The following is a 21,472-nucleotide window of genomic DNA, read 5'->3' as shown; positions in this document are numbered from 1 at the left end:
GTGAAGTCACATTATAATATTCAACAAATATAAACAGACACTATACTAACACTTATACAGTAGCATCTTATTTTTAAACGAATAACGTGCAGGAATTAGGAAACATCATGAGATGAACATGTCTTCCTGTGTTTTGAAGCTTGCTAATGTTTTGTACATGTGATGCAAATTGCACAACATGCTGAGGTGTGTTCATGTGTGTGATCACACTGTATATTCAGTCATGCCTTAACCGCAGTCACATGTAACAGGAAACAAATGGTGACGCATTGATATGAATGTATCCTATTTGCTCAGAAATATATGTAGGCTGATGGTCGTTCATATTCTGTTAAATAGAAAACGATATCAGCCCTGTGATCAGCATAAACACAATTCATTTTCAGAGGAAAGAGGCTCTTAGGAATCATTTCGCACATTTAATACTAAAGAAATATTACAGGAATATAAAGAGGATATTGAAAGAGATATTTCTGTTCTTACAAGGGCTACTGCAGGGACTTTTTATAGCCACAGATGTCATAAAAATCACAAATAAATGTCTCATTCTTTACACACTCACTCCCCTCTTTAGTAGAACCATGATAGGGTCTCATTAACTCTCTTAACTGGAGTATTGACAGAGCAAGTCTTCATTCTCAGGAGGTAAATAGAGGCTGTCAGCTCCTGGTTTTTTCTCGTCTTTGTTCCTCTTTTTCTCTCTCTCTGTAAAACTCACCTCCCTGTCAGCCAGCCTGTAATTAACCGTTTCTCTGACAGCGTGAGTGTTTCCACCAGCAGATGGTGCATTCTTTCCTCGGGCTTTTATGAATCGTCGTCGTCGCGTGGAGGCGGAGTTTTTCTTTTTCTTTTTTTTTCTTCTCTTTTCTCCTGCTGATGTCGACGGTGCAGGCGGCAGGCAGAGGGCAGCAGGCTGGGTCCATCTCCTCCTGACTGGATCACAGGACCAGCAGCATCAGCAGCATCATCATCCAGCATCCTCCTCCTCCTCCTCTTCCTCCTCCTCCTCCTTCCCCCTGACAAGGACGAACCTCTCCAGAAGCGCACAGGACAATCTTTATTTATTTTCACACCAGAAAAAGAAGGAAAAAAAAGCAAAACATAATCGAATCGAAAGCGGCAAGATGCTGGCCTGTACGGAGCTCATCACCATGTGTCTTCAGTCTGCCAAGCACGAACACTTGAGGAAGCAGCAGGAGCTTGACCACAACCAAAATCAAGGCGTCCCGTTATTCCAGGATGTGAGTACACTCTGTGATGTTGCAGCTGCAGAATTTAATTTAATTTTTTGGTTAATTTCCTGCATGCTTGTGTCCGTTTTTAGACACGTTCTGCTCATTTCCACCTTTGGGGGGGCTCGTTGCACAAATGCACAATATGAATCTGTCCTTCATTCTTCTTTATGTGAATGGTTCACAGTGAGGTGATGCATGTCAGCTCTGTTATGTAAGAAATGTGAGCCCATTAGTGCGTCAATAACATATGAGATGCCCCCATCTGATGAGCAGTTTTCATGCCTGAGTTCATTTTATTTATCTGTTTTCTACTCCTCATATCATAGGATTCATGACATTGATTGTATTCCACATGAAACATGCATAGAATGGGAGTGAAAAGGCCTTTTTAAAAATAGAAAAGATCCTATTTTGAATTATTTATTCAGGCTATTACAGGATTTCACCACAGCAGCAATGTTCCCCCAACTCAGCTCCCTGCGTTTTCTTTTCACCACAGTGTGAACAAATTCTTATCCTTTCATATAAAAGCATATGTACATGCAGAATTATACCACGTATATGTTGGAGCCCTTTGAGTGCTGAGGATGTCCCCCTCCAGAAGACAGAAGACTGAACAAGAGTGTATTAGCAGCATCATTTCCCAGCTTTCCACTTCCTGACAGCTGGCTGTAAATTAAATTCAGGTTCCTCGAGGCAGATTATTGGCCAGCTGAAAGGGGAAATTAGACTGCGGCGAGTGCACATTTGGTTTAAATGCAGCTGCGCACGCTGCATAACCTTCTAAACGGGCATTTCTCCACTGAACCTATGGCTGTGGCTAATTGATGCTCAATGCAGGAATTAAGAATGGAATCTCACTGGAAGGCAACTTTACGATGTCTTCAATCCTGACACCATGTCTTCAACACTGTTTCTGCACCCGTTCATTCCTCTGCTTTCCTAACAGCTAAATCATTCCTGCACACACACACACACACACACACACACACACACACTCATACACATTGGAGCTTTTCACAGGTAACTGAGCCTTTTCTGTGCTTTTCAATCTCTGCACAGGTTCATTACAGCTCTCTCGAGGAGGCTTTTGTGTTGTTTATCTCCCTCTCTCTCTGCAAAAAAGAGAGAAAAGGCTGTTAATCTATTTAATTTGACAAGCTGAAGGACTCGTCGCTTGGTTTAACAGACTCACAGTTGTGCGAATGTTTTACATTCCTGACAAGTGTTTTTGCTGCTCTTTTGGAGGTAATAATCTGCCTCAGCGTCGTGCATTTTTAAACCCAGATGAGACACTGTAGATGTTCAAGGACTGAGCGAGCAGCATCCATGTAGCTGGCGCTGCTTTTAGAAGATCTTCAGCAGCTCTGTGGGACGCCACCAGCCTCCCACATAACATAAAGGAGAAATAAAGGCCAGTAAATCTCCCGCCCAGGTTTCTCCAGAGTTTATTGCTCCCGATTGTTTTCCAGTTTTTATGGAGCAGCTTCCTGCTGGCTTCCTCTGAGGTGTCTTGGATAGATGAACCTCTCTGTGGTTCAGGGAGGGTTGACAGTTATATTGTTGCCTACCGACGTCAGCTGCCATCCAATGCACAATGCTAAAGTGCTCTGTTGTGTTTTTTTTTCATTAACCATGAAGTATTTGTGGTTTAGAGCATGAATACCCTCTTTTTGTTTTGTTTTGGACCCAGCTGATATCTTCATATTGTGGACCTTTGTGTTGGAATTTGTGTCAACCACTAAATAAAATAATTTTGGATAAAAATGGCCACATTTGGAAGGAGCTCACACACTTTAATAGCTTATCTGTAGCTTACTGCAAATGGACAGAAATGAAAAGGGTCCTCATAAATATGCTTGTTTGTATTGGCTGTTTTAACTCACAAACTTTGCCATACTCTGTAATTTAATTTCCTCTTTGAGCCGTACACTTCTTAAAAATGTGGGTTGTTCATCGCTGTTATTGATACTTATTTAATTTCCAGTGACAGATGACTAACCTCCATCACACGTCCTCGCAACTACCAATTAAGAACCAAATTGTCTTGAATCTCGCTTGTGAAATAATCAATAGTAAACATCAGATCTGTGTTATTTTTTTGTCAAAGCAGACTTATTTGTGTTACCACGCATCTATCCTGCAACTTTGAAGTAAATGAAAGCAGACTCGGTCGCTCCCAGTGATTGATTTCCCAAAAACATGAAGCTGCAAGAGACTGCTGCTAATACACTCCACAGAAATGAATGCAAACCAGTTGGATGCCTGCAGTTGTTAGGATGATGGCGTCTTACACACTTACACAGCATGTTTTTAACACAGACATGATTTGTAAACGGTAACTGTTAAGAGGTTTAGTGCAGTTTTTTTTTTTTTACTCTTCCACCTGCTATAGCTGAGGTTCAGTATATATGTCTTGAATGAAAGAGAGATGCTTTTGATGAATTGAATGGGAGCCGAGCGTATCAAGGCCTTCACGCGCCGATGTGCTTGAAAGGTGACAGCTGGATGTGACTTTACTGCTTCAGTCTGACGCCGGAGTTAATCGAGCACGCTGGACTCTGTTGGTCCTCGTGATGGTGACTGAGTGGTAAAAAAAAAAAAAAAAAAAGCTGAAATAGACGAGGTGTCACTCTGATCTCACACTCCACAAATGGATCTCTCCTCTCGCCAGGTTTGGCGCTACACGGTGATGAGGTTAGAAATATAAAGGATGATGAATTGAGCAACATAAAGCAGCGTTGCTTCCTGCTTTTTATGGGGCTGTTTTCTCAAAACTGGGGAAATATCTCAGAGCGGCATCATCGTTTTTAGTGGCTGGAGAGAAGGGAACATAAAAGCTATCATTCCAAAGCTCCTCTTGGGGGCTCACAAATGTCAGCATTTCATTTCCTGAGATGTCTCCTGTCGCTTTTGTTATTGAAATGAGGAAATTACAGCTCCTCTTAAATGTTCCCCTCTGCATAAAGAAAGAAGTAAAACCTCTTTTACAGATGGATTGCCTCACATGTTTATGTTTTTGCATCATTGCTGCTCCAAGAGACAAATCTTTGTGCTTTTGTGCCACATTTATCTCAGATTACAGCTACGCATTGAAACTGCCTGAATGAAGATTGTGTACATCCTTGTTGTTTTTTTTTATTTGTGTCATTTAAGCAACAACTCCAGCCTCAAAAGCCTAAACATGATCTTCCTTCTTTTATTGCAGATATTCCGCCGGGCAGACAAAAATGGTGAGTAAGGAAAAACACACAGCTAATTGGATTATACGGCTAATTAAAACTCAATTAAAATCTCTTTGAAGGGGCTCATTGCAGACAGGAGCAGCAACTTTGACGGCTTGTTTCAGACAGGCAGCATGTTTTTGGGATTTATGTGGCCTTGGTGAGACGTATCCTTCTGTTTTATTGCATTGCTCTCCTTAGAAGGGATATAAATAACCAAGGTCAGTTGAAGCTTTTAGGTTTTGAGGTGTGATTGAACTTGACTGGATGGACTCCTACTACAGTTTACCCTGCAGGCATTGCCCCTCTCAGTGCATCGCCGGCAGCAGTGCCCTGCCAACGCAGCGAAGACGATATCTTGCACGGATTGCAATGTACGCACACACAAATGTATCTACAATAATAATAACTGTACCCTCAGCTGTTGCTTGCCTGTTTTCCTCCATAGAAAACCACATTTTTACCTCCAAATGTTCCAAATTCCCATGAGACTTGCACTAAATGCGATTTTAATGCATCCCCCCCTTTGCAGACCGTGTCACTGCTTCATTTGATTAATGTGTTACAGCGTCACCTCTTTACTTCAAAGGAAGCCCTCCCCTCCAAAAGTCTCCGAGGAAAACACGGAAGCATTCGGCTCTGCTGGAAAAACAGCGCTGACAAACGAATGTTGTTGCTCTTAATTTCTTATTCATGCACTCGCGTCTCCATTTAATGGGATGTAAAATGCAAAAAGCAGCGAGTGATTAATGCTCGTCGAGTAGCTACAAACTCTGATCAGGTCTCTCAGGGGGACGGTGTTACGTAAGAGCAGGACTAATGATGAATTGATGATGATGCCGACATGTGCAGGGGTTGTCTCGGGTGCCTCATGTGGAGATGTTGAGATACAAAAAAAAGTCTTCATCGTGTGAATTATGAATGGACCCATGAAAGATGCTTTTGTCTTTGCGGCTGTAGCTGTAGATGGAAGGAAAGTGTGCGAGGATTTCTCTTCCAGTCTTGTTGTACATGAGCAGAACAACGCAGCAGCTGGAAAAAACAACAGATATGTGACATTAAAATAGAAATAGACTTAATTATAGCAAAGTGTTTAGCTGCAGTGTTGGGATGCTCCCCATGCTTTTTTCTTTCCACCTGCTGCCCTCCAGCACTCACACCAAGCTATTATTTTTCATTTTTCCTCCAAAGAAAGAACTTTGCTGCGTGTTTGTGTTAACTATCTTCCATTGGCAGCTCTCGTCTCCTCGAGCTCACTGAATCGTGCACCCGAGAGGAAAGAGCCTCCTTCCAATCAGCACTGAGTAGGCTGCCATAATACGCCTCGAGTGCTGTGAATGTACCACATAATGAGGGCTGGCTACCAACACCCTACACTCCTCGCCGCTACTGTAATGAGGAATTACATTTTTTTATTTTTTTGAACAAAAACAGACAAACAATCATACATTGAGTACTGCTTTTTACTCAGCGGCCCACATTTGTGTGGCTGCACACTGAGCTCAGAGATGTAACGAGATGAAAGTGCGATCAGTAATATCACAGTCTAATTTGTCAGCGCGGCTCTGATTTGTGACCAGGATGAAACAACAAACACGCTCACAAGTCAGCAATTAGGCTCTGAAATGAAAAGAATTCTCATGGAGGAGAGAGTGTTTCGTTACGTGTGATAAGTCGCAGGTATGCATGCAGGAGACTTTCATAACAAGCAGACTACATTTACATTTTATTGTCTGAGCTGAATCTTCAAAACAGGCAATTTGTTAAAGCGACTGAACAGCAAAGACACATGAGGCCGTACAGTTTCCGTTTTCATCATTTCTTTTTTGTTTTTAGATCTAAATTTTGCACAAAGAGAGGTAATGTCTGACTACAGAAGCTACTTTTGGCATTTCCTCGCCAGACAATAACTACAAGGTTTCGTCTCACGCACTTGTTCTCTCGTGGTAATTTAATTACCGCTGCATTCGGAGACGGTTGAAGGCAACAGCCGAATTCTCAGAGGAAGCAGTGGCGTGCAAAGAGGGCTGCAGCTCTAGGTGGAAGACAGAAACGTTATCAGCGGCCTGCGAGATGCAAACATCCATCTGTTGTTTATCCGTTTCATTTTTAGGTGACACAATTACTGCATGAATTAGCCCCAACTCAGACTGCAACAACAGTTACTCAGGTCACTGTTTCTATTACAAATAATGGGGGGGGGGAAGCAATTTTCAAAAGCCCTCAGTGACATTTTCACATAACCAGAAAATCTAATGATATTCAATTTACTGTCATATGGGGCAAAGAAAAGCAGCACATGCTCATATTTTAGGCCCTAACTAGCAAATATTTGGCATTTGAAAAAATGCTTTATTAGAATAGCTGCAGATTCATATTCTGTCTGTTAACTAATCAGTTAATCAATTAACTGCTGCAGTTTGAGGCATTTTTGACACCTGTGGACATCATGTGCACTAAATAAAACTGCATATATGACACTATACGAATAAAAATTCATTTAAGTTGGATTTTTAAAGATGTACTATGTCCTCATGTTTCTATGTAAAGGGGGTTATTTATGGTTTCCTCCTGAATTGTGCTGATGGGATTTATGAATTATTAGTCCTGCTTTGGTTTTTACCACCTCTAGCTGTAGGATTCCCTCAGGGAGAAATGTTCCTGGAACATGAGTAGAGAGAATTGTGTAATCTAGGAGGCTGTGTTTTTGTAAGAAAATACTGTATGCAGCCAGTCTTTTTTTTTTCTTTCTGCTTTCAGTTTTTTGCGATGATATGAAACTGACAGCACATCATCACACATCACACAAATAGAGGAAACGGCAACAAATGTTTTCAGTTTTTATTTATTTTTATTGCTGACGGATTCATCTGGCTGTCCTGCTGTCATTACCTTCTAAAATAATACATTTCCTGATCGCTTTTCTTTGAGGTTTGGTTCATTTTCAGGCAACTAAAAGCAGTAAGTCAACTTTTGCTTGCCAAAAGAGTCGAAAACACTTTTAAATAGTAGTTTTTTTTTTCAGTTCTCAATAATTACATGCAGTTCTGCTGGAGCTCATTTATGCATATTAAGTAGTGAAAGTTGGAACAAGTCAGAAATCTTCTAAAAGCACGTGCTGGACAGAATACGGTCCTTTTAGTTTGTGAGACAAACACTGTTGCGTTTGCCAGCAGCTCAGCCGTTTTCCAGCTCTGATCTATGAGAAACGCTGAACACTTGCATAATGTGCCATCTGAGCTGCGCTGCATTCGGGCGCCTTGATCGGGTGTGAATCCAAACCAAAAGCAACTCTGACAGAGAAAGCTGGAGAGTGAGTCAGAGATGCAACAGATTGTGTTTGCGCCTACATCGAGTGCAACAAGATTTTTCTGCTGGGAAGTTTGAGAAAGGAGTTGTGATTGTCTCTTGTCGAGTAGCTTCGCCTCCCAGCTGGGTTTAACTTAGCCGTTGTTTGGTAAAGATTCGTTGTGCTACTGTTACTTTCCTGCAAGTGAATCAGAGCCGTCCACAGGGCGCGCTCAGAACAAGTCAAAACTGATCTAATAAACTCGCAGACAATGTGATAAAAGTGGGTCTTAAAAGGCTTTTATTGCGATTAGAACACAGCTGAAGTTAACCTGCTAGTTAGCTCCGGTTAGATTTGTCAATACAAGCCTTCGATCCTTGCTCATAAGTTGGTCTGCAAACTCTGAAGCAAAAGGAAGCTGCTACAGTACATGAAGGTATCAGACTTAACCCTTCATTTACGCAACAAAGCTACTCAGATTGCAATAACAGTTACTTAATTCAGTTTTATTCATAAAGTGATTAAAAATACCCAAAAAAGCACCATTTTTACAAGCCTTCTGTGACATCTTAAGATAATTAGCAGTCCACAATCTAAAGATATTTTATTTATTGTCACATAGAACAAAGAAAAGCAGAAAATCCTCCTCAATTTAGTGTTTAAACTGGAGAATATTTCACATTTTTCATTGAAAAATAGCTTAATCACAACAGCTGCAGATTCATTTTGTGCAGCACAGTGCTTTTATTTTCACACTAAATACACAATACTAATAAAAAATGAGTTGAAATTCTGTAAGATTTGGTCCCTGTGTTTCAGATTTAATTGCACAAATCCAAACAGTGGGTTAGTTATTTCACCAAGTTAGATATCAGCAGAATTTTTTCTTTTTCTTTTTAAAAAGAAAATGTGGAGCTTAGTTCGATTAGTTAGTTCAGAAATCGTATTTTCAGCTCTATCACTTTAATTTATTGAAGTAATGCAGTTAGAGAAGTGGAAAGACCTTTTCAGCGTAGTTGAAGGAGCCAAATAAAGATTTGGGACTATGCCAGCTGATAAGAAATATCTGTTCTGCAGCAGCACCTCTGAACTCGTCACTGGGATTAAATTAGCATCGTGAAGCAAAAGCGGCCTCGTTCCATTCCACTGAATTATGGACAATCCCTGCATTAAGGTGGTAAAACATTTCCGGCTTCGGCGAGGTGTAACTTTAACAAGTTTGTCTCCTTTTCAGATGACGGGAAGCTGTCCCTGGAGGAGTTCCAGTCGTACTTCACTGACGGCATCCTCACTGAGGAGCAGATGCAGGAGCTGTATCGCTCCATCGACAGGCAGCAGACAGAGTAAGCTCATTTTCCTGTTGGACGCCATCCAATTCGGCTGCCATCTGCAGCCCCTCCTGCTCCCCTGCCGCCTCGCTATGAGATGTCAATACTGCACTTCAGTGGAGATTATGTCAATATTCCACGGAGAGCCTTGATTCTGGTGTGAAGGATCTGCAGCAGTCTGTTGACTAACTGACGAGCACAGATAAGACTGTGGAATATGTAAACACTTGCCTGCGTCGCTGACGTACGGCTAAACTTGAAAAATGCTCATTAAAAGATATACGATAGAGCATTATTTGCTGTGTGTGCGTGAACAGCAATGATGAAAGAAAAATGATGTATTCTTGTGTGCTATTGACCAATCACAGCGCAGAATGACCCATCAGGTGGTTTAGCACCTTTAAATGTGAAATTCAACTTCATTTCTGTAGCATCAACAAGACAAAGCGAGAAAAATAACAATTAAGTGCTTCAGCTGTGCTTGAATTTATCAAACCAATACATTAAAACTGCATTTTGTGTAAGTCGACATACCCAAATCAAACCCTGTTCTCACTATGTTCAGCAAAATCAATGCCATCGTGCCGCTGAGCAAGCTGTGGGTGGTTATTTTAGCCAATATGTGCATATTCTAGAAAACGGATACCATTAACAGTATGGGAAAAGTAGCAGCAGTATTCTGTGCACATGTACACATGGATCTACAGACAGCTGTCACTGTGGGCTCATTTTTCACTCCAATATAAAGTCCTGCACCTCGATGGAAACAGCATAGCCATGACTGGAAGTGAAGAGAACTCTATGCCATAAAACATTAAACCAGAAAGAAGAAACTTGAATTTCTTCTATTTTACAAAAACCAACATGTACAGCTTTTTGCCCACAGGTGTTATTATTATTATACAATATTTATCCTGAAAAGTCCCTGAATTTTTGTCATGTCACTGCTGATCTTAGTTGAGTCACTTTCAGCTCCATGGTTCCACCGAGGAGCACAAAAGTTTTAGTTTTTTGCAGAATCTGGTTTGAGAAGAAGCTTTCTTTTTGAAACATTTTCAAGCAAGATATGTAGCACAAAGATAATTGTGATGACATAATTAGATTTTAAGCTGCTTAATTTTCCTCATGGAACAACACATTTTTTTTTATGATTTATTCAAGGATTGTCTAAAACCGTAAATCATATTATTTCCTACAGTCTCTGGGTCTGATAAATGGTGTAAATGTGATCTTTCTTTGACACCTTCTGGAATGTGTGGGACATTTTTTTTCATAGGTGTTGATTCACAATTGATTTGATGAATTTGTGTTTATTCTGATATAATGATATACAGCAAGTCACACTGAATCTAAAAATAAGTGTCATGTCTGCGAGTTAAGATTTGGTTGTGACTCCAAGAAGAAGTGCGATTATTATTTTTTTTATTTATTTTTTGCTGCAAATTGCTGTTCTCAAGCACTGAGAGTTTTTCAAATTCAGTACCAAGACTGTTTGTAATGCTTGACTTGTGAAATATTTCGGGTTTCCCAGTTAAATTAACATATCTCTTTTTGTTTTCTTCTGACAGCAACCTGGACATAGACAAACTCTCAGGTAAGGATGTTTCATTCTTGTTTTATTTTGCTGATATAAAAAATAAAAAATAGAAATAAAAGCACCTAAAACTTCACCTTATGAGATATTGTTTTACTGTATATGTCACAAATACTCTGGATTTCATGGTTCTAGTTGTTGCTTTTGGCTTCTGATCATGAACAAGATGTGACTACAGCCCGATCACTTTAATTCTAATTAATGCCAGCGCTGTCCAGTTTGATTTATTTCCCTCTCGTGGAAAACGCTGCTGAACGTCGATAGCACCTAAAAAATCTTTTTCTCCTCCAGAGTACTTCACTCCACATCTGGGTGAATACGTCAACGTCCTGTCTGCTCTGGAGAAGCTGAACGTGGCCATTTTGAAGGCCATGGATAAAACTAAAGAGGTGGGTGGTGGCGGTTTTTTTCACCTTTGCTCTGTGCTGTGTTTTGTGATAGAAACGTAGCAAAACCAGCTTTCAAAAAATAAATTTGTAAGCGTCTGAGCATCCCGGCTTTATCTTGTTCGAGTTCAGCCGTCAGTTTGAAACCCTGTCAGAGATCAGTCTGCTGTTGTGGCGTCACGGAAGAAAAGGAAACTGCCGGGCATGACTGACTCTGCCCTCTTTGTCTCCTCACTGACGGTTCATTTTCAAACAGGAGCTCAGAGACTCTTACGAGACGAGCTGTGCTTTTAAAAAATGGCTTTTCTTAACAGGACAGCTGACGTGAGAAACAAGGCAGCTGTTGGTCTTCGTAAATCTGCCGGGCAGCCAGGAAAGGAAAAGCAATTTATGAGAGCACAACATTTTGTTTTTTTTGGGGGGGTCAACAGTTGTATATTTGATCCTCTTTCACAATATGGTGCAAGTATTTCAGCACTCATAACTGAACAATCTGTTGGAGTAATAATAACAATAACCATCCTTTCAGAAATTTGTAAAAAAAAAATTGCAATTTATGGATGGATGGATGGATGGATGGATGGATGGAGATAGATGATGGGTGGATGGGTGGATGGATGGATGGATGGATGGATGGATGGATGGATGGATGGATGGATGGATGGATGGATGGATGGATGGATAACATGCAAATCATGTTGCTCAAAGAAATGAAGTGCAAAAACCAAGTATCAAAAAGTCCAAGTACAGCATAAAAACAGAAATAAATGAGCCTCTAGGAGTGCTTGGGTCCGGGTGGACCCAGGGTTATTGGGTTTTATTGACTGAGCGTTGTCACCTAATTGTCAGTTAACAATATAACGTTAAACCCCCCATAACACCACGTATCAGCACTAATCCCTCTTTTAATTAAAGGGACATACACAACATCTTTCTTGCTTGCTCTATATTAAAGCTGTGCCACAAAGTCAACCGTAAAGTTGGTGGAAACCTGCCAAAAGAACACTTTACAGAAAGATGTCAAGGCAAGAACAAGGCTTAGTGGCACATCCAAGAGGCTGCAGTAGTCTGCACTGCCTCCCAAGTAAAAGTCAAAGCTGATTAGTAACTGCAGTCATCTTGGTAATGACCCCAGGCAGGTATTTTGGGCTAATAAGACCATGCTCCTGTCTAAATGAATGGGAACAGAGCCACATGTACAGAATCACCGGTCAAATCTGATAAAAACTGCTTGAAAAGTTTGGAGACTTTCCCATAAAATAAGGTTTTAAATGCATCTTCCACTGCAGATTATACTTATTGTGTTTAACAAATCACTTACATAGTTTCACAACACTTGAGTCAGTGCAGCAACATGATTGGCTTAAAACAAAGCAAATGATTGGCTTTTTTTTCAGCTAAAGTAGGGAAATGTGTCATCTTTAGTATTATACATTTCTCTTCTATTTAAGATTTATTCAGTGGTGACTCTCTTCCTTATAACATCTCTGCTGTAATGGGATTTCTGAATCTAGAAACTTTGCATTGTGTTCCCTCCAACACTGACCTTTACGCTGAAGAGCCGTATTATTGTGAGCGCTCACAGATGACATTAATAATGTTGATTATCTTATAATTACTGATCTGGATCTACTAGATGCTGAGTCAGTATGTGTTAGCGGCTAAACTGATTAAGATAGGAGCTCATATTCCGTCAGGAGTTCTCGTAAGTGTCTGATTCGCACGAAGCAGAAGCTGAGATTTACGAATGTTTGTTCATAAATGAAAATAGTTATTAGGATTCATCCTCAGTGGGTCATGAATGTGTGAACCGAACTTCCTGGCAATCCATCCAGGAATTAGCAATGCCCAGAAATGTGAAGTTCAGTTTGGCAAAGGGAGACTCTTTGTGATTCTGCATCTGGGAACCATCAGTGTCAGCAGATATTTCTCTAAATCCTTTTGCTAGATGTTGATCTTTGACTTGTTTGTGGCAATCTGTAAAATTATTCCTCTGGCCACCACGAACATGTGTACAAAGCTTGATGGCAGTAGTTGCTGAGCTGGACCAACGTGTTGGACTCATATGGACTCACCAGAAGCACATTGATCACATGGCTGATAAACACTCAAGAGAAACTGAAGAAAAACTACAAAATATTCACATTTAAGTAGAATCAGATTGCTCTATTATCCAAATTGTTGTCAGCGGCCCCTTCAGGAGACAACGAAAGTGAACGTTTTGAGTGTCTTGTCTATCCCGGACGTTCATTCCGAAAAAGTTGTGGCCGGGAGACTTTGCTGGGCGTCAGGACAGTGAACGGTGCTGAACTTGCGGCGATTGGTTGTGATTTGGACATGCTGCACTAAGGCAGAGTCTGATTGGAGACTACGCCAGCAGTTACCCCAGAGAGAAGGGGAAGAGAGCCGGGATCCATGCTAGACTAAAGGCTAGCCCCTCCAGACCAGCAGTACCGTCGTTCCTACTCTCCAATGTCCACTCCATCGACAACAAGCTGGACGAGCTACGTTTGCTGGAAGAAACCCACAGAGAGTGGAGGGACTGCTGTGTGTTTGCTTTAACAGAAACATGGCTCCATGACAACATCCCAGACGGACATACAGCTGGAGGAGACGACATTATTCCGGGCGGACAGACAGACAGCTAGCTCTGGGCAGCATCTGCGGCTTCACCATCGTCACCCCATCGTGTGTGTTTTTGTGTCCCTGAAGACCTACCAGGACCTGAAGAGGTTCGCCATGTTCAACGAACGGCGGTGCGCGTGGACGCAGCGCCCCCTTCAGGAGGCACTGACAGCGAACGTTTCGTGTCTTATCCCAGACTTGCATGCCGCAAAACTTGCTGGTTGAACAATCCTGAAGAAACGCTCTCTCATCTTGCCTGTACTACTGTGTATGTACAGCAACATGACAATAAACCTGATTTGATTTTGATTTGATTTGAATTGAATAACCACGTATGCAGCACTAGATGTCACATGAACCTACACTTTTTCAACATTAATGCAGAACATGTGTCTCTTTAAAGTCAAAATGTTTGCTGTTGGTTCATCCTGCACTTCTGTGATGTGCAGAAACATGTCATTGCAGCAACACGCAGCATTCAAATGTAAATCACCTTCATGTGGGAACAAGATTTCCTCTGGCAACATATTGCATGCCATTACTTCTGTCAACTCTGTTCCATCTTTCATCTTCAAACGAAGGCACTGATCGCACCGCTTTCATCATTTGACAGCGCACTGAGGATTTTATTTTGCTGTTTATTTAAAAAAAGGTATTAAATATTCAGTCAGCAGTATTTTAACATGTTTTCACCAAGTTCACATCTTAATTGTAAAGAAGGAAAAAAAAGCTTCCGAGTTGCTGTTCAGTTCAAAGGATTGAAAACTTTCACGCACTTTCTTTTATCTGTATCTCATGAAATCTCCAGCCTCGGATTGCGAAACATGCTAATTAGAGCCTAATAAAATCCTGTTCTGAGGTCTGGTTAAGCAGAATTTAATATTCCATGAGATGTAGAGGGGATTTAAGTGTCTGCCCCTGACAAGTAGGGGTATAACCGTGTTGTTTTAGGAGCACACGGGAGAGATCAGCATCAGAGAACTTCACTAAGACCTAATCAATAGCTTAGCGCAGCCTGTATCGATGTCACACGGCTCTGCATGTTAAGCCAATAGTAGTTTTTTTTTCTCTACTTGGCAAGAGAAGAGAGTCAGGTGTGGACTGTGAATGGATGGATGCTTGGCTGTGGATGCACAGTTATACTGAAGTTGTTCTCTGTGGCATGCACTTATTTTCGCTGCAGTTTCTGATGATTTTGAGATCACACGGCAACAGTGGAGTGTCGCTGACAGTCACTGAGGCTGACAACCCCCCCAGCTGTCCCAACTGATCTGGCATCAGATGTCCTCCACATAAATGCACCACGACCATATTTCAGCTCCTCTAATCTCCTCCTTTTTTCCACATTCTTTTCCTCTTCGGTAGTCTGTTCTTCGCTCAGGTGCACACTTTCTTTTCTCTCTGTTTGATCAAATTTTCCTGTACATCCATCTCCTCCGACATTCTCTCCCTGTCTGGCTCTTTATCTTTCTCTGTAATGACACATGCCCTCCCACAGCTCATGCATTTTTCATGTCGCTATTAGTTGGTCAAAAAAAGCTTTCTTTACCCTGAAGAGGAAAGGCTTTCTAGCCATTCTGAGATTAGTGTTGAGTATTAAGTTGCTAAAACAAAGACAGATCCCGTAGATGTTTTAATGGGTCTAAAGTCTCCAAATGTGAGCAAAAACATGTGGAAAACTAACACAAACTCTTGTTTATGATGCTTTTAATCATAGCTGGAAAATGCATGTGGTAAAATGAAATGTGTTTTTGGCTTTGTTGTGGTGCTCTGAGATTAAATGAACACATCCGCTGTGATGTTGCAGCTCATCTGTCTTGAAAATAAAAAATAAAAACGGGATGAATGGAGAGAAGGACGGAGAGTTCATTACTCATATACTGCGGCTTCTCTGCTGCCGAGAAAACAGAGGAGGGCATAGAAGCTTGGATTCCAACAAGCTTGGCCGTCGTTTTTCAAATGTCTCGCTGTCATTTCTTCTGGACTCTTATTTTGTTGCACCGCTGAGTGCTGGTGAGGGCGATGACCTCCATTATCCCCAAAAACTGAGCTGTGAAAGTTGTGTTTCAGTTGTGAGGAACACGAGAGAAATACAGCAGCCACTGCACCAAAGATTCTAATGTTGAGAAAGGATTACGGAAATTGTCACAAGGCATATTTGTGTTGTTGAGATAGCGTTTTCCCCAAAAGATTATCATCTTTTGTGCTTTCCATTCATGCATTCAGGGTAATCTCCATGATGACATGCTCACATTTTGCACCTTGAACTGTTGCATCTTGGTTTTAGGAGGGAGGAATAATGCTGTTTAGGCTTGATCAAATAACTATAACAAGATAGCTGAGGAATAAAGATCTTGTTTCCTTTAAAGGGGAAGTGATAACATAACTGGAACACAGGAAATAACCGTAAAATACAAGATTTAGTGCTAAAGGAAGATGGTAGATTATCTCAAAACATGAAAATTTTCATGCTTACCAATGCAAACATCACAAAAAGAACCAAAGAAAGGTTGAACCTGCTTGTTTCTCCTCCATCACACCAACTACAAATAAATGAAACCAGAAACTTGATAGATTTTACCCACATCACAGCTGATTCCTTATATCTACACTCACTCTTTCCCCTCAGGAGTATCAGGGCTCGTCAGTGCTGGGTCAGTTCGTGACGCGCTTCCTGCTGAGGGAAACCTCCACCCAGCTGCAGTCGCTCCAGTCGTCACTGGACTGCGCTATGGAGGCCGTCCATGACCACGGCTGCACAGGAAGGAGGACGATGAAGAAGCCAGAGGACCTGCCAATCCAGAGGATGCCTAAGAGACCCAGCCGGCGCATCCAGAAGAACATGTGTCTCTCCCCTACCGACCCCTACTCTGGCATGCTCACCACGGGTACGTTGGACTTAACAGTGGGAGAATGAAAGGGCACGAAAGGGCACAAAACACCACACTGCTTTTCTTAAAAACTGTTATTGCTCAGACGTCCTGTGCTGTGCTGATGTTGTCTTGCTGATGTTGTGTTTCTGGGGTCAGGGGTCAGCGTGGAGCCAGACAACCACTGGGGCTCCCAAATCAACCAGCTGGAGGAACTCATCGACAAACTGGAGTGTGAGGTTTGTGTAAAATCTGTCAGTGTGCTTTCATGCCAAAATGCCTGTAGCTTCATATTTAGCTAATAATGAGATCTACCTTATCATTTAACTCTCAGCAAGAAAGCAAATTATTACATTTCACTGAATATTGATCTGTTGTTTTGTACCAAATAGTAGAGTGAAGCGCTGATGCAACAACACACAAAACCCAACAAAAACAGGAATCTTGAATTTAAACCCTTTTAAGTGGCGACATAATTTCCTCCACACAGAGTTTAATTTGCTAGAAAGACTCGAATTTGCAGCCAAAAGCTTCGTCTCTTGCGGCGGTACCTTTGGGAGGTTTCACATTTCACTACAGGCTTGGCTGCTACAGATAGAAATGCGAAGCCCGACTGTGTGTTTGCAGATATACAGAGCTGGCCCTGCAGTATAAGGCGTCCAACAGAGAGGATGATTTGTACAAAGTGCAGAGCCGAAGCGCACTACACACACTTAATATCATGCATAAGGTATCAGCCTGTGAATACAGACTTTACTCCACTCAGGTTATACGGATATTGATGCATCACTGCTGCACAAAAAAACTTGCAGAGCGTCACCGGTATCTCGATTGCAGGTCTGAATGAGTGCATAAGGAGCTCTGCTGGGTTTTTATGTCCTTTTTAATTTTGCAATTTAAAATATCCCGCTGAAAATATAAATGAGGCGTCTTTCACAGATAGATATCAGCGCTTCGAGGATATTGAGCTCGGCTGTTAACATGCTAATAATTACGTTCTCTTATCTCGGCCGCGCAGAGAAGAATTTATTATAACTCAGGGCTGTTGGAGGGTTAATGTGAACGCGGTTATCTCTTTCTTGTGAGAGTCGATGGTTTGCGACCGACCGTAACTAGAGGCCGACTCAGCCGAGCCGGTTCCTGCTTCTAATTCTTGTTCTGCTGAAATATTTATGGCCTCATTTTCAGAGTCCACATCTCGAACCTCTCAAAGAAGACACATTGGCGGGGACGTATAAATCGGTGAGTCCGGCATGTGTGAAATGTAGAATGCAAAACTATCATATGTTGTGTGTCAGCATATGTTGACACTGTATTATTTTCTGCAGAACATCCTTCTGGTCCAGAGACAGATGTCTGTGAAGGAGAGAGATGTGGAGCAGTTCCAACAAGCTCTCAAAATCTACACAGATGCCACCACCAGCCAGCTAAACAACCTGCAGTATGTCCCTTTGTTTTAGCCTCGGGCTCTCTCTCTCTAATATGACATAAGCAACATGAAATCGCTTCCAGACATGTCAGATAACCCTAACTGCCCTCTTTTTGTTCTCTCTCTCCTTTTATTTTTAGCGTTTCGGTCCAGAACCTGCCAGACAGATCATGCTTCATCATGTATGAGTTTTGGCAGGACCGTCTCTCCTGGATGAGGTAGGATCAGAAGGGCTTCGTGGCACATAAAGCATGTTTTGAGGATTTCCCAGCTGAACCGAAAGCACTCGGAGCTGCTCACACGCTCTCTTTGAAGCTTTTTTTTTTTGCCACGCTGTGAGGCAAATGGCACTCTCATCCCTTTTCATCCCTCCTTTTTTTTTTTCCTCAGCTACCTGCAGTCGTCCATCAGCAAGACCTTCCAGCGCTGCATTATCGACTCCCTGGAAGAGCCAGAAATGGTCTCCACCATGCTCCTCCCAGGTAGAAAGATCACAACAGCAGTTTCAGCAGCCAATTGAAAGAAGATAATTTGCAAGACAAACAATCGCACGCTAATCCAGTTTGATTTGATTGAGTTTCATGAGTTTATGATGAGACAGATAAAACATAGCATCCTCACAATTTATGGGAGTTTTTTGGGGTTCAAGATATAAAATGAACTGAAGAACTTAGTCTGTCTTGAAGAGTAATTAAGTAAACCAAAGACTTGAGGTGCTTTACAGGTAAAACAGCTTTAATATTAAAGCTGCTACAATCAGTATTTTTACAATAACAATGAATCAAATGATTATAAGTATTTGAAAGCAGCCACTCAAAGATGAACAGATCACCAAACTGTGTAGTTCCCTTCATCTTCTCTTAGCTCCTTGTTTTGGTTTTCTGGCCTGTAATTTTACTATTTTTTGCTCTCGTCAGTTTAACTTCCAGATTCAGCAGGCCGTTGTTTTGTTGTTGTTGTTTTGTCAGCTAAATATCTCTGATAAATCTGTTGTACACGACCTCCTTTGCACCAAATTCCAGTCACAGTTAGCAACCAGCAGCTGAAGAGCCACATTTCCTTCAGTAGCTGTTGAGAACTGAAACACAGCCAAAGAACTGGGCAGAAACGTGGCTCCTAATGAGTTCATGATATGTTTATAATAGGTCGTTACTGCGTTTACAGCTTGTTTCCGCTGCTCCCAGGTCATTTAACAATCGCAAAAGAAGAAATGCTGTTTTTAACAAATTGACAAAATGACACCAGAAATGAGAAACTGTAAAAGCAGAAGGAGTTGTTGGATTTTCAGCAGTTTTAATGATCTCTGAATCATCTTGATATTTATCACTTTATTCTACATGTATCATTTACAAACTACCCCAAAATAATGATGTACTCTAACCAGACTCCGTAAAAAACTAATATCTCTCTCCTCTTCTTCTTTTAAAGAGCAGATAGGAAACAAGCATAAACTAATGTGGGTGGTCAACATATTGTGTATTATGCAGAGTTCCATTTTTTTGTGTGTAATTACCATTTAAAGAAACTCAACTTTCCTCTTTTCGTTTATGATAATTTATGGCACTATACTTGTGTCGTACTGCACAGCAGATGTTTTTGAGTTCTCTCTATTTTAGTCATGGCTGTGCTCTTCCCATAGAGGTTCAGGACTTTATATGCAGCATAAAATGATCCTACAGTGAGTAAAAACGTGACAGGAGTACAAAACTGCTTGTGGATTCAGAGGGTTAATGTAGGTTTACTGTATGAGAATACTGTATACTGTATTAGAATTGTAAGCTTGTCTTTCTGTTGTTGTTGCTCATTTGTTTGGCTCAAGCAGCGCCCATAAACCACTGATGCATATTATTGTTTCTTTTTACAGCCTCTTGGTGGATTATGAACAACAACTGACGGAGCAAAGCTGCTGCTGCTGCTTCCCAACACAACGAAAGCAGGAGAAGAGGGCGACTGTATAATCGCTTTTTTGTTCTTTGATATTCCCTTTTTCCTCATGGCATGACCAGGATTGTTTGTTTTTTTTTGCAAATATGCTCCTCTTTAAAAAAAAGAGAATAATTTTCAGATGAAAAACGGTGAAACAAACCAAAACCTTGGATAGAAAGAGCTAAGGTAAAAGTTACAGGGACCTGTGATGACAGTATCGGCACATTTCTTGCTCTCCACAAGAAATAATGATAAAAAAAAATAATAATAATAATAACTGCATGATTTCTTATTTCTCAGTGCTAGTTTGTTTCACTCAGAGCTCCATCTTAGAGTAGATGCAATGTCAGCAATGCCACAACAAAAGAAACACATGAAACAACGACCGATCTGCCCATTCGTCACCTATTCTTCTTCCATACAGATAAAAGAAACAGCGGTAGGGCTAACCTTCCCTCTTGTTCTCTCTGTGGTTTTGTGCTTCGTCTTCTCCTTCAAAGCTTATTTTGCTGATTGGTTAGACAGTCATTAGATAGAATGTAGTAAATAACTGATCATCTAATCTTTTACCATCCGTGTCACTCCTGCACTTTAGAAAAAAAAAAAAAAACAAGAAACATGGACCTTATCGTGAAGAATGGACATTTATCGTAGATTAGCTATTGAAAACGTAGAATTTACTGCTGTTATAAAAAGCCAAGAGCTGCGCTGAGGCGGTGCGGCGAGACACTAGTGGACGAGAACAACTTACCAAATGATTGTGCAGTTTGCCTGTACTGTTAATCTAGATATTAAAAACTCAAAAGCCATTATTTTACAGTTGCTGTGTGTATTCAGAAGAGATTAACGGTACAGTACACGCAAATAGAAGTTTATATTTTGAGTACAGACGTCAAGCAGGAGCTGTTCTGTGTAATGACATTAGCGAGAACATGTGTTAGTGTCGTGTACACTATTTAATGAAAGCTGTAGGATGTAAGTCATTGTTGTAGAACACTGGTAAATGTACAGTACGATACTATATTGAATTTTTGTTTTTTTTGCTCCGATCACGTGAGGAATGAATGTGTTCACTCTTTTATTTCAAGTGTTTTCCTTTATGTAGAAGATACAGTTATGTGGATGCTATATTCGTTTTTTTTGGCATGAATAAAAGTTTGACATGGTGATGACCCTAAAAAGAGGCGATTCGTGTCCAGAGTAAATTATATTTAATTATAGTGTCCTATATGTCAAATATGCAAAGAATTATCAGCAGGAATGAATCACGGCTTTGTCCTTTGAATGTTTTTAGAACTAATTGTGACATTTATTTGAATTAGAATCGATGTAAGACAACAAGACAAAGAAATGGAGGGAATTATTTTTGTTCATCTGGGCTAAAAAGACTGACAACTTAAAATATCTTAAATATGAACTCATATCAGTAGCATTTGAAAAAAAAAAACAAAGTAATGAAGCCATTTCAAGCCCACCTCTTGTTTAAACTGGAGCAATTAGCTGCTTCTCGCTCTTCAAAGCCAACGTCTGCTCTTTTAGCCTCTTCTTTCTGAAAACCTGGAACAG

General features: G+C 40.9%; 1 protein-coding gene across 1 annotated transcript; it reads left to right on the top strand.

Moving 5' to 3' along the window:
• Positions 1–986: 986 nt before the first annotated feature.
• On the top strand, positions 987–21,090 carry LOC103353003 (N-terminal EF-hand calcium-binding protein 1-like). The gene is made up of 12 exons (XM_008275736.1): positions 987–1,241; positions 4,444–4,468; positions 8,983–9,091; positions 10,645–10,670; positions 10,962–11,059; positions 16,311–16,569; positions 16,711–16,790; positions 17,740–17,793; positions 17,880–17,992; positions 18,121–18,198; positions 18,371–18,462; positions 19,845–21,090. The coding sequence occupies exons 1-12, from the start codon at positions 1,125–1,127 to the stop codon at positions 19,871–19,873; spliced, it is 1,080 nt and encodes a 359-aa protein (XP_008273958.1). The 5' UTR covers positions 987–1,124; the 3' UTR covers positions 19,874–21,090.
• The last annotated feature ends 382 nt before the right edge of the window (positions 21,091–21,472 follow it).

Source organism: Stegastes partitus, unplaced genomic scaffold (assembly GCF_000690725.1).
Source record: "Stegastes partitus isolate 25-593 unplaced genomic scaffold, Stegastes_partitus-1.0.2 Scaffold58, whole genome shotgun sequence".
Taxonomy (NCBI): Eukaryota; Metazoa; Chordata; class Actinopteri; family Pomacentridae; genus Stegastes; species Stegastes partitus.
The sequence above is the reverse complement of the archived record's forward strand: the minus strand, read 5'-3'. Positions and strand labels throughout refer to the sequence as shown.